Below are 14,037 nucleotides of genomic sequence, written 5' to 3'. Positions count from 1 at the left end.
TCTAAGGCAGGTCGGCTAATGAGAACCTCTGCTCTCTTTCTGTTCTGTCCTTGGTGAAGGTGTGGACCATATCTTTTTTAAAGTCGAGATCCTAGCCAATGAAGACCGGGAATGGCATGAATCTTTCTCCCTAGTCCTTGGCCCAGATGACCCAGTGGAAGCAGTTCTTGGAGATGTGACCACTGCCACGGTGACGATTCTAGACCAGGAGGCAGCGGGCAGTCTCATATTGCCAGCACCGCCCATCGTGAGTTGCTTGACCCAAAGGGGTTGCTGCCTTTATGTCCTAGTGACTAGTAGATGGTAACTTGAGAGGAGCAGGCCTTCTGGAGCCGACTTCATTCTTCCAACACAGTGACCCTCAACCAGGAGCCATCTCGTCCTTCCCTTCCCAAATCCCCTCCCTGGGCCACCACCTCCAGGGGACATTTGCCAATGTCTAGTGACATTTCTGGTTGTCACGACTGTCACACTAGGTACTATTAGCATCTAGTGGGTAGAAGGCAGGGGCCCTGCTAGACATCCTACAATGCACAGGACAGCCCCAACAACAAAGAATTATTTGGCACCAATGTCCATAGTGCTGAGGATGAGAAACCCTGTTTGAACATTTCAGTAAGACCAAACCATGTTGACACCTTAGTCTGATAAACATGGGAAGCATAATGCAATTGCTCTCATTTCTTTGGTGGGACCTAGAAGAAGGGGGAAAAAAAAAAGTAATGCTACCCCATGGCTCTTACCCCCCCATACATGCCAATGCATAGAGTTAAGTATTTGCAGAAGCGCAGTACCCAGTTCCCCAGTTTGGGGATGTGTAGAACGAATGCCCTGACTTTACAATCAGGAGTAAAATGCCTGGAGGTTGCCAAGTGAAATTTAAGCCATCATAATGGAGCAGCCAGAATAAGTCTTCTAGCTTTCCCTGGCTAGTCTCATACAGTAGAAGAATCATCCCAAAGGGGGTCTCTTATTCAACCGTGGAGGAAACGCTCTCCCTTTATTTGCTTTTGTTTTGCCAAATACACTACTGCATACCATTAATAATTTAATGCAACTTTATTTATTTTGTTTTTTCTTAATGCAACTTTAAACTAGTAACTGTGATTCATCATACAGCTTTGGTTACAGTGGTGCATAAACCTAAAAGTATTTTTCATATGCGTAATTGAGCTCTGATTTAGGAATAAGATTAATGAGATATTAAAGCTTTTAGCTCAGGCAGACGGAGGGTCTTCTTCACCATTAAAGGTCTGTAGTATCTTCTAGGGATGCCTAGCAAAGCACTATGAAAACTTCCACTGTTATATTTTCTTTCTTTCTCCCCCCCCACCTCTCTTTTTCTTTTTGTTGTATTTTAAAGAATCCCTGGCAGTTAAGGGACCTTGTGGCTCTCTAGGGAGGGGACCCTTAGCTCTAGGAGCCTCCCAGCGGCCAGCCCAGTCTGAAGCTTTGTTGCTCCTTTTCAGGTTGTCACCCTTTCTGACTATGACCATGTAGAAGAAGTGAGCAAGGAGGGAGTCAAGAAATCCCCATCCCCAGGCTACCCGCTGGTTTGCGTGACCCCCTGTGACTCCCATTTCCCGAAGTATGCCATCATGAGGGAGCGTTGCAGCGAGGCCGGTGTCAACCAAACACTGGTGCGGTTCAGCTGGGAGGTGGCCGCCCCCACGGACGGCAACGGCGCCCGGTCACCCTTTGAAACCATCACTGACAACACGCCCTTCACCAGTGTCAACCACATGGTAGGTCTGTGGGTCTGGGCCGGTGCTTCTCTTTGTCACTCCAACTCTCAGGCTCCTTAAGGCTCTTGTGTGGCATTTGGAATAAAATAAACAAATAAGTAGGTACACACAGTATATACACAGGTATTTTTATTCTTATACGTAAGGTAATATGGTGTCGTAGAAAGAGATCCAAGTTAGTTATCAGACAATCTGTTTACTAATCTTGATTCTGCCTACTTTTAACTAGTGATGTTACGAGGTCACTTAACCTCCTTGGGTCTGCATTTCCTGATCTGCAAAATAATACTTCCACTTAGTCACTTGACAAAATCATTGACTAATCAGATATAAAAGTGATCTATAAATGATAAAGTAAGTCAAAAAATTCACATAGGTATAATTACTGATTACTTTTTTCCACATCTTTTCAGGCATTCAGTAAGTAGTAACTTATAAACTCCTTGGTAGAAGACCAAGGCTTCTACCATGTTTGTGGAGCCTAACATGCCCAGCACATTGAGGGCACATAGTAGGGATGGCGCAGTGATTAAACAAAGGATAGGTTGTTTCTCAAGTGATCGGTGTTATACAGAATTGTAGGAGGGCGTGAGAAGTTCACCACGCAGTTGCTGTCCTCAAAGAGGCGAGACACCAGACCAACACCTCTGCCGCCATCACAGAGCAACGAAAAGTGAGGGTTTTCCCAGCCTTAAGAAAGAGCGCACTGTGGGGACTGCTCGTCACACCAGTGACGACATTCTCCTTCAGAGAGACAGCTAAAAGCAGTGGAGGCCCGCAGCCTGGTATCTGGCACTTAGTAAGCCCTCGACAGTTTTGATCAAAAGTAGTGCACTTAATAATTTGGGACATCAGAGATTTCTTTTAGACGGACTTTCTCAAGATTTTTTCATATTCAGCTCTCAGTTTGTTCTCACTTTAGTAAGTGCTTCCATAGATGGGATAATGGCGGAGGGGAGGCTCAGATGGGTGGGAGGGCTCTGGGTGAAGCAAGGTCACTCATATCCATTGTTTTTTGCACAGCTTATTCAAAAAAGACAAAAAGTCAATTCTTTTGCAAAGTAACCTAGTTGAAACTAGCTGATAACATTTAAAAACTTAAATGACAAGACTTTACAGCTTATGGTTTTCTAAGTATCTAATTCTCTTTTGAAAAAACCAGGAAGGCAGGCAGCTTGGTCTGATTTGGCCAAATATACATTTTTAACTTAACCAAGTTGATGTTTCAGTTTTTCTTCTTGCGATGACTTGGTGACTAATACTTTTATCCCAGTTTCCTTTGCTCTATCTTTGTTTCTTCAATTATTTATTTAATACCATTGTATTGTGTACATCTATATAAGAGGCCTCAAATCCCTTCTGAACTAAGTTCATGTGTAAATAAATAAATAAAGCGTTGGCAGCTAATTAAAACAATTTTAATGGAAAAATCCTCTTTAATTTTTAATGGACTTCAGTGAAAATTGTTTTCATGGGTAGAATTTATAAGTTTGTATGATTGCTTTGTGGGAGGTCTATGGCACACAGAACTACCAATTAATTTTCCTTCTTATGTACTTCCCTACGTGTATGTGCACATTATCTAGAGAGTTGTGGTGACCCATGTAGTCTGTGCAGAGCCTGAGCTAAGCATTCTTATGGCTTCTCTAAGTCTGAGAACATGAAAGAATCTGTCGAAGGACCTTCAAAGGCCAGTAGGTGTCAGAGGCCAAGTTCTCAACTTCAACTCTTCCTGTTATTACAACCTTTCCAGTGTGTGTGGTCATTAGGCCGGGGTTGAGGGGAGGGACTAGCCCTGGGAAAGAAAGGAAAATAAGAACTCCTGGGAAGGAAGCCTCTCTTTTCAGTATCCTGACACTATATCCTCAGCAAAAGTGACCTGGAGGCCAACCAGTCTTAATGGAAGGGCTGGAAACTAGCCGAGTGGTCCTTATGCTAAAGCTAATCGACAAAGAGAATGATGCTATCACCGTGGCCGGTCATCTCTGGGCTCTTGTTCCCATCTGTCTACTTGCTCCTGGTCTGACACATGGCCTTAGGCTATATATACTCACTCCTTTGTCCCTAGTGCCTGGCTCCTGGGAGAAAGTCAGCAGTTTTGTGGTGAAGGAATGAGCAGATAGATAGATGAGTGGATAGATGGATGGACAGACGGATGACGGATGGTCTGCACAGATAACCCTGTACCAGAGACTGGTTGTGTCATATCGTCCAGAAGATACAGTGGCAGGAGCTCTTTGAGGAACAGACACACGTCTCAAGTACTTTATCTTTCCCGGTAGGTCCTGGACAGCATTTACTTCAGCCGGCGGTTCCACGTGCGTTGTGTGGCAAAGGCTGTAGACAAGGTGGGCCACGTGGGCACCCCCTTAAGGAGCAACATTGTTACCATTGGAACAGACAGTGCTATCTGCCACACCCCCGTGGTGGCCGGGACAGCCAGGGGCTTCCAGGCACAGTCCTTCATCGCCACCTTGAAGTACCTGGACGTCAAGCACAAGGAGCATCCTAACAGGTCAGGCCGGGGCGCCGTCCACAGCGAGGGGCTCTCCTTTGTGTGTTTGCCGGATAAGGCAGATCAACGAGTGATGCTACTGCGAAATTTAGAATCATGGTCATAAATGCCTCAGGAATTTCCTGGTCAAAAATGCCTCAGGAAAATTTAAATTCTTCAAAAACCCCTAAAATCCGTCCCCTTGCCTATCTTCTTAGCCTCCTGTCCCTCGCCTGTCACTTCGCCTGCCAGTCTGCCCACAGAGAATCACACTGAACTCCAGTCCCCAGGGCTTCCACCGGGTCGCTCCTGACTGCAATCCCCAGCCCCCTTCCACTCACCGGAGTGAAATCCTATGGTCCTACTCTACTAGCTCCTGACAGCCCTTCTAGAAACTTCCTCATCATCTTTCCCAATTTGATTTGGAAGCTCCTCCTTCCAGCTCCCCTGGCCCCACGTATGCCTCTTTCAGAGCGTTGTCATCATTCATTCCCCTCTGTCCCCGCAGTTGATGGTGGGGGCAGAGACCATGATTATCATTATTATTTGATCCCCTCTGGCCAGGACAGTGCTTTTTGGCCCCTAAGAAACACTTGTTAAATATCTAGTGAATGGAATAACAATGCGGTATAAATTGAAAGTCATTGGACAGATGTGCTTTTATTTTTTCCTATGCTCCCATGATTTTGATGGAAGAGAGATGCTTTCATGTTTGCCTAGCAAAAAAGAATTCATGCGTATTATACATATTCATTAAACCTTGTGGTAATTGTACGTGTGCCTTTATGAGCAACTGAGTTCAGAGAAGAGGGTTCATTTGCATGGAGAAAAAAACATTTAAATATGGAGCCAGGAATATGCAAATTATTTCTTTTTTTCTCGCAGAATAAGATTTACTTTTGTTAGAAAGCAGTAGCAGAAGTGCCCAAGGCACTACTGACCCCTTCTAAGCAAAAGAGACATCCCGTTCCTATTCCAAGATTCTGATTCCTCTTAAAAATGTCTCTTGGGCTTTTGTTCCAAGAGTCAAGCTGTAAGAACTCAAAGGCACCCTCAATCAACATGCTGAAAATTTAAACTTGTACAACGAAAATAACGCAGCCCCTAAGTACAGTTCTGTCGTGTGGCAGTCTTAGCCCATATTTATTAAGCTCGTATTTTATTTAGAATTTTACACTACGTGCTCTGGAGACACAAAAGAAGTGAACGCAATGATCCTTGTCATCGTTGTGGGGAGGCAAGATAAACAGAGTCTGAAAGTTACAGATGTCCCCGTGCAAAGGCAGCTAAGCTCTGAGACGTGTAGACAAGGGGAGAGTGCACTGCGGATGGGGGCCAGTGAGGGCCGCCCACATCGCTTGGAACTTGAAGGGGCGAGGGGGGAGAAGGCTCTTTAAGTTGGGAGGAGGCAGTAGGAGCAGAAGGATATGACTCTTTCTAAGATAATGTCCTGGGTAGGAATAATTGACCTTAGAGTTTAAAGAGCTCAGTGATGTCATTTGGCACAAATACGTAAAAAAAATATAGGTGTCAGCCCTCCCCGGTCTCCCCCAGACACCCCTTGTGACAGAGAAGGAGACGCCACCTCTATCTGTCACCCCACTGTAGCTCACAAGGAAACAAAGCTTCCATTGAAAGCAAAAGAAAGCTTTAAAGTAATTTGTGGATGTGATGTTATCTTTTCTGGTACAGAAGAGAAAAAAATTGTGATTCTTGATTGCTATCAGGTCTGAGCCAGGGGAGCTCTTGGCGGGAGGGGTGGGGGACGACCCCACGTGTGCATCGTCCCCTTTGGGAAGCTTCGGGATGGAAAATGGTAGATTCCCTGGGGCAGGCAGAGTAAGTTGTGAGGAAGACACGTAGCGCGTTAGCAGTTCCCAGTGTGCACCTCAACAGTATCTCTGCCCATTTTTGCCCCAGAATCCACATCTCCGTGCAGATCCCACACCAGGACGGAATGCTGCCGCTCATCTCCACCATGCCGCTGCACAACCTGCATTTCCTGTTGTCCGAGTCCATCTACAGACACCAGCACGTTTGCTCCAATCTCGTCAGCACCCGCGACCTGAAAGGCATCTCAGGTGAGGGACGGCCTCCGCGTGGCTCTCCCCTTCCGGCTCAGGCCTGTGACCTGGGGACACAGCAAAGAGAACTCTGCTTCCTGTCCCCCGTCCTCAGGATCTGCGGCCTAGCAGGCGGCCAGGCGCAGGCAGCTCAGGCAGTGAAGCGAAAGGGGGAAAACAAGGACTTTGCCATCAAACTGTCTCGGGTCCGAATCCCTGTCCCACTCTCTACACTCCCGCACACAGAGAGCTGGACTTCCCCAAACCAGTGTCTCCTTATCTGCGACATGAGGGTAACAACTGACACCCGTCGGGGTGATGGTTTAATCTGTTGACGTTTTCAAAGCAGCTGTCATGGTAACTGCTGGTTCTCTCACTGTGGGGGAGGGTCTGGACACTAAAGTCGCCTTACTGCGGCCTCCTTTGAAAGCTAATGTGCTGACGTCGCCTGTTGCAGGATGGGTTCCCTGTGAGCAGAAGCTGACATGGAATGTGGGGTGCGAGGTGGCTCCTGGGGACCAGCATTCTTCAAAGGGAAGGAGAGGAAGCAGAGCTGGGCAGAGGGGAAGGTCGGGCCACAATCCTGACTCTTCCGGGAGCTCTGGAGAGAGCCATCAGCCCGACTCACCCTACGTCCCTCCCCAGCTGGCAGGCCTTCTTTGCAGCTCCCTCCGTCACTGGAGGCCACCAGGGGTGGCCCGAGGAGCCGACGTGCCACGGGTCCAGGACCGAAGCTGCTGATGGCCAAGGAGGCCCGACCCCGTGTTAACCGGGGCAGACGTTTGACTCTACCAAGCATCCTGTCCATGTCCATTAACCCGAGCAAGAGCCCGTTAAACACACGTTTCCTCCCTTGACAACTGATGAATCATTTACCGGAGTTGGGAAGCTGGAAGAGCGCTCATGTGGCGTTCATTCATTAGGCCTCACCTTAGGGAGTGACGGTCTTGTCCCGTCGAGATTGGTTGAGGGTAAATTATTTGCAAGTCACTGAGCTACACCTGAGCGTTTAACCGGTCCACATCTGCCGCCACCGGAAAAGACATGCTCTGGCTAGCGGCTGAACATTTGTTCCTCTTCCTACTCAAACACAAATTCAACACGTGTCAACTGAGACCCCAGTCCTTTTGGGGGGCAGAGGACCACGTGCTGGTGTTAAACGTTCCAAGAAATGCATCGACTCCTTCAGAATACTACGGTTGCCCTTAGTGCCATAAAGAACCTTAATCCTGATACTCTAAAACCGCATCTGTATTTAGCTCGCCGCTGCGTTAAGGTCTTCCTGAATCTAGAACAATTCAGTTGCTCGGCAGTATTTCTCGCGACAATTTTGCCGATAACTTTTCCCGCAGCACGAAAGGTTCAGTCAGGCACCATTAGCGAGCTATTTACTCATTAACACCAAATTAAGATTTTTTTTTCCCAAGTGTTCAGAAACCATAGGAGGGAGGAGAAAGTTAGACGTTTGTTGTCTTTACATAAAAGCTGTTTTTAAAAAAAAAAAAAAAGTCAGTCTTAAAAAATAACAATTCATCAACAAATTATCCATATAGTAAGTCTGTGTCTTCAAGGATTGATTGCAAAGTTTCAGTGTGTTTTCTTTTCCAAGACACATGAGACCATGAGCTCTGGCTCCATGGATAGTGTCATTTGCTCACCTTTCTTCCTGGGGTTCCTGCAGCCTCTTAGAGGACCTGTGACCTCGGTCACTCTATGTAACCCCAGGCAACAGGTCGTCTAGCTCCCCTCGCCTTCTCACCCAGTGTGTTTTGGGAGCCTGGATTGCTCTCTTATAGAGTCACTGAAGAAGGATGGGTTATTTCAGTCTCACAAGGACCCGTCCCTTCTCCCTGCTCAGCTCCCGGGCAGCCAGTGAGGGGCATGTCCACAGACTGAGTCACTTTTCCTCGCTCCTCCCCCCGCACAGAGGCCGGGTTCCTGGACGACAGGGTCTATGACAGCACGGCCCTGGGGCCTGGATACGACCGCCCCTTCCAATTTGACCCCAGCGTCCGGGAGCCCAAGACCATCCAGCTCTACAAACACCTGAACCTCAAGAGTTGCGTCTGGACCTTTGATGCCTATTATGACATGACCGAGTTAATTGATGTCTGCGGGGGGTCTGTCACTGCCGACTTCCAGGTGGGTGTTCCGGGGGCTTCTGGGAAGGGGGCGCACACCTGAGTGCTGTATGGAAACCTCGTTTGTTCCTGAAAGCACTTCTGTTAGGATGTTGCTTCCAGCGGCCCCTAAGAACTGGGAAGCCAAGGGAGTCTTCTTTAAGTCCCTGAGCAGCATGGTGGCTAGAAGGAGCCCCCCCAAAGTCTGCTAAATCAATTCCTTGGAAAAAGAATGTGGAAAATGTCAAAATTAATGTGGAAAAAATTTACTGTCTGGCACAGCCACTTATATAAGAATCTAATATTTACTTCTCCATATATATATGTTTTTTCCCCTCTAGGTATATTGTGGAAAGCCAAAAGGATTTACTTTTGATGGTAAAGTTATTACAGAGTAGATGTATTCTCTTCCGTGTGTGGGGAAATAAGTTGAAAGGAGGTGCGCCCTTTCAGAAGACAAATAGAGCCGCTCTCTTCCTAAGCATTATGGAGAGAATTGTTGAAAACACATTGATTTCATGCCTACTTCAAACCTGTACCGAACTGACAACCTTGCAAAAATGGACACCTTTTAAAATTTATTTGAGCAAGAGGTTGAATACAAGTGAGGGGGAGGGTCAGAGAGAGGGGGAAGCAGGCTCCCCACTGAGCAGGGATCCCAATGTGGGGCTTGATCCCAGGACCTAGAGATCATGACCTGAGCCCAAGGCAGACACTTCACCGACTGAGTCACCCAGGTGCCCCGACACTTCTTAACAGTTACTAAACACGAGTGACAGAATTTTAGTAAGAAGCCATCATCCTAGGAGGGCAGTCCTATCAAAGGGATGAGGCTAACGGATCCTCATGGGAAAATTAAATCTAAAGCAGATTGTACCCACTGATGAGCGGTTATCTCAGTGAGCTAAAAGTGACGTTTGTTCTTCATTTCAAATCAGATTTGAATAGGAAAGAGGGACTTCTGGAAGCACTTAGAGTAATTATTTTGGGACCCTGTCTTTGATTAAAATGTTTTTGTTTCTTTGTAATGCCTCTCCTTTTGGTTCACTCTCATTTCATGTGCACTACTGCCCTCTACCGAATGGAAAATGAAGGCATTCTTAGGTTGGTTTCTGTTTCTGCAGTTGCATGACCTAAGTTCAGCTCCCCAAAATGCAAAACTAAGTGATGGGTTCCTCCTCTGGCTTCTCAAAATTTAGTATTCTGTGTTCTCCATGGTTTTTACTCTAATTACATTTTGGGGTATTTTTGTTCAGAATATGCCTAAAAATCTCAAAGACTAAGATTTCTCATTATAAATGCCCCACTTCTTAAACCAACATAGGATAGATACACAGAAGTACTTCATTGCAGTCTGTTTCTTCAAAAATGGTTGAAACAGCTGGTATATGGTAGAAAGAATGTAGAATTTACAACCAAGCCCTAGTTCATGTCTTTCCCTCTCATAACTGCTCTGAATCTCTTCTGAAATTGTAGTCAATCATCTCAGCATGGGAAGGTACTTAGCACAGTGTAGGTATGTGGTAAGCAGTTGTCAAGGTTTGGTTTTTTGGGTGTTTTTTTTTTTTTTTTAAGGATTAGCAAGTAATATCATGAGGGATAAAGAATAGAAAGCAAAAACAGAGGAGGGAAAATTAGTTTTTCCAATCAACTAAATAATTATTGAGGGTCTAATATCAACAATCCTGAGATTGGACCATATGTTTTTAACAAAGCCTGTGTACTAAAGGGACAGAATGTGGCGTGAGGTCCAGAGAAAATCTGAAAATTTTCCAAAGAAAACAGAATAAAACATTTCAAAAGATATTTTTTAATGAATATGGAATTAGCAGAGTCTTTTGAAACATTTGGAATCAAACCTTGAATCCCTGACACCACTGAATATGAAAAACTTTTGTAGAAAAAGAAAATGTTGATGTCCCAAATATTGATGAAACATTTTCCTAAACTACCCGAGGAAACACTTTACATTGTGTTTGAAAACAAAAGAAAAATGTAAGTTCCATAGTAGAGTATATTATAGCATTTTACCAATGACAAAAATAAAATTTTTTCAAACTAAGCTTTTTTATTATCAAAGAAATATGTTTACAGAGGGAAATACAAAATGAATAAATCAAGTCCCGCATTCATACACACGTATACACAATTACCTTCCCCATGAAAACTTCTGCTTGTATTTTGTTATCTTTCTATCCAATTTTGTTCATTGCATAGTAAAATAAAATTTTTTTGAGCCATTAATTAATGGCAGTAACAGGAATCCCCTTAGAAGAACTAATCTCTTGGAAGTGTGCTGTGCTGCCTTTTCAAAACTTCTTCAGTGAGGCGTAGTGAGACGGGGAATTACACAAGCATGTGCAGCTCTGAACTGTGTGTGGCTAAGTTTCCGAGATACAATATCCAAGTCCCATGACCTGAGTTCCTGTTGCGAGAGATGTGACTACTCACTAAAACATCCCCGTCAGCCACACGCTCATCCCAAGGGTCCGGACTTGGGCGTCTGTCCAATTAGGGTTGATTCGGACTCTCCTACAGGTCACCAGAAAGTGTGGTCAGCGAGGGGCTATGTCTTAATCCTTTGGGAATAACTGTTACTTTTAAAGTCTCAGTCAAGTCTTCCAGCAATTGAACAGTGGAAGCAAATATCCTTCTCAGTCTTCAGAATTGTTTTTGTTTAGGTGTCACCTCCTCAGAGAAGCCTTCCCGCGTCAGCCTATAAAAGAAGCCTCCTGGGCACTTCCCGTCCCTTTCTTTATTTTTAAAATGTATGCATTGCCTTACTAGACTGTGGGTTCCATAAGGGCTTCTCACTGCTGAGGAGGAAGGTCAGTCTGGTGCCTGGGCACCTAGCATGTCGTGGGCACTTGGTCAATAGTTATTGATTGAGGGGCGCCTGCGTGACTCAGTAAGTTACGCCTCTGCCTTCCTCTCAGGGTCCTGGGATCGAGTCCCGCATCGGGCTTCTTGCTCAGCGGGGAGTCTGCTTCTCCCTCTGCCTGCTGTCTCCCCTACCTGTTCTCTCTCTCTCTCTCTGACAAATAAATAAATAAAATCTTTTTTAAAATTTAAAAAGAAATTATTGAGTGAGTCAGTGGCTAAATGAGGAAGTAAAAGTTGAACTGAGATGTCATAACCATATGCCTCTTCATCCCAGGGAAGAAATAACCCTTTGTGCGCGCACCATTTGCTTGGCAGGTGAGAGACTCCGCTCAGTCCTTCCTGACCGTCCACGTGCCGCTCTATGTGTCCTACATCTACGTGACAGCCCCCAGGGGCTGGGCCTCTTTGGAGCACCACACCGAAATGGAGTTTTCCTTCTTCTACGACACCGTTCTGTGGAGAACAGGTACACCCATTGATATCTCAACTCTCCCGACCTTATGTTCAAGCAAGATGAAACGAGGTAGCAAGTAGTGACTTCTGACGGGAGCTCCATTCCTCATCCCGTTGTCCTGCAGACAGTCAGAGGAGGGCGGCCCCTCAGGCCGAATGAACAAAGTGAACCAGATTGATTTGATATATTTTTCCGCTCCCATGCACCTGATTCGAAGACGCTTTTGCTTCTTAAATGCCACAAATCGCACCATTTTTAACTAGGAGCAAATGACATGACTATACTCCAGGAGGATACCTCTGAACCCCTAACAGGCAGTATATGAATCTATCTGTCACTTGCTCTCCTCTACTCTGGGTCCCTAGCTATCTGGATTGAGTTTTTAATCCCTGGAAGCCTTCCAGTGTCAGCATATATGGACATGGGGACCCAGAGATCCATCTACTGGTGACAGCCCCTCAGCTACGAGCTCACACCTCTTCCTGTTCCCCAGCTTTCCCACTGCTACCCCACGATGCCCCAGACTGATCTCCCCTTCCTTCTGCTGCTCCCGCTCTCCCTCTTGGCCTCCCTGGAGGGGATTTCCTTGATCTGAGCTACTAAACAGCTCCAGGAATGCCCAGTAGGTAGGGCTTCATATCTAGTAATGGAAAGTACAGTCTTTTTTTCTGTTGAGTGATTTGAACTTAAATCATTTGTTTCATATTTCTCTTAGGAAAATAACCTGGAAGTTTTCACATTCTGGATCAGATAATTTCTTACGCTTTGGGGTTCTTTTTGAATGTTGTTTCCCCCCTCCTTTGTTTACCCTTTAGTTTTGGGTCATACCGAACCCATTGAGCATCATGATTGTAATTACCCCCGGAAGCTGTGGTTTGCTCATGTCATGCCATATGTGGCTGGGCTTCTACAAGCTAATCTTGAATCATCCATTGGTTTGAATACTAAATGTAGCCACCAGGACATTTCTTATGGTTCTGTTGGGTCATGAAAGGTGTCCTCATGAGGAAAAGTAAATAGAGTCTGAAGCAGATGCACTGTCATCACATCCTGGTGTAAAGTTGAAAGGAAGAAGTTTAAGGACTAATTTTTTTGAGCAATGGGCTAGAGCCCTGACTCTGGGCTGTGGCATTTTCAGGTATGAAGAAACTATGTCAAGGAGAATGGAACTGTAACCAAAAACAAAAACAAAAAACAAAAACCCAAGTAGAATGAACTGTTACACAGTTTTAATTGGCAAATGTGTCTAAATACATTCTGTGTTCATATGAATATACAAATTTTTCTTAACTTACATTCAAATGACTGTGTGGCTCTACTTAGAGGTATCACTGGGACAACTCACATGTAGGCTCCTATCTCGGAGATGTTCTCTGTTCTCTAACCTGGATGTTTGGTGTATGGTCGCCTGCCCAGGAATCCAGACAGACAGCGTGCTCTCTGCCAGGCTTCAGATAATAAGAATCTACATTCGAGAGGACGGCCGTCTCGTCATTGAATTCAAGACCCATGCCAAATTCAGAGGTAATATCAGTGCAGTTTTTCCCTCAATTTTTTTTATTAAGAAACATGACAGGGGCACCTGGGTGGCTCAGTCGGTTGAGTGTTTGCCTTTGGCTCACCTGGGATCGAGGCCCACACTGGGCTCCCTATTCCACAGTCTGTTTCCGCCTCTCCTTCTACCCCTCCTGCCTGCTCATGCTCTCACACTCTCTGTCTCTCGCATAAATAAAATCTTTTAAAAAGAGAAACATTATAAACATGAACAAAAGGCAAAAGAGTAGAGCAAAGAAAAACAAAGCCAACAATTGTTAACATTTTACTTTATAGGTATGCCTCCATACACACACGCGTACCCATTTTTTTGAACCACGTTTGAAAAGAAGTTGCAGACTTCATGTCAGGTTACCCTAAATCCTTCAGTCGACATCTGCTCAGAACAAAGGTGTTCTCTTACGTGTCACAGTGCTGTCACTACATCCAAGATATTTAAGTTTGGTCCAGTCGTATCGAGCTCCTGTTCATATTCCCTCTCTTGCCTTACACATGTCTTTGCCGTTTGTTTTTATATTGTTTTATATTAGTTTATATCTGTTTACATAAGAGGAATGTGGGTCCAATCCGTATTTACATATTACATTCTGGCTGTTACATTTTCTTCGTCTCTCAGTCTAGAAGTCTGTCTACTTCTATTTATTCATGACACTATATGACTGCGTTTTTAAAGAGTAGAAGTGTCCTGCTGAGTAACCTTTACCTTTTCAATGATGTTTACAAT

General features: G+C 45.2%; 1 protein-coding gene across 1 annotated transcript in view; it reads left to right on the top strand.

Annotated features, from left to right (window-relative positions):
* FRAS1 (Fraser extracellular matrix complex subunit 1) overlaps nucleotides 1-14,037 on the top strand; it is a 399,170-nt gene that overhangs the window by 366,980 nt on the left and 18,153 nt on the right. Inside the window, exons 62-68 of the mRNA XM_032883154.1 lie at nucleotides 60-247; nucleotides 1,470-1,745; nucleotides 4,028-4,260; nucleotides 6,160-6,320; nucleotides 8,230-8,444; nucleotides 11,621-11,771; nucleotides 13,176-13,283. Coding sequence (XP_032739045.1) covers nucleotides 60-247; nucleotides 1,470-1,745; nucleotides 4,028-4,260; nucleotides 6,160-6,320; nucleotides 8,230-8,444; nucleotides 11,621-11,771; nucleotides 13,176-13,283 — 1,332 coding nt within the window. The remainder of the gene's footprint in view (nucleotides 1-59; nucleotides 248-1,469; nucleotides 1,746-4,027; nucleotides 4,261-6,159; nucleotides 6,321-8,229; nucleotides 8,445-11,620; nucleotides 11,772-13,175; nucleotides 13,284-14,037) is intronic.

The sequence above is a fragment of the Lontra canadensis genome, unplaced genomic scaffold, assembly GCF_010015895.1.
Source record: "Lontra canadensis isolate GAN:19392208 unplaced genomic scaffold, GSC_riverotter_1.0 scaffold1, whole genome shotgun sequence".
NCBI classification, from domain to species: domain Eukaryota; kingdom Metazoa; phylum Chordata; class Mammalia; order Carnivora; family Mustelidae; genus Lontra; species Lontra canadensis.
Note: the sequence above shows the minus strand (reverse complement) of the source record. Positions and strands in the feature narration are given on the sequence as shown.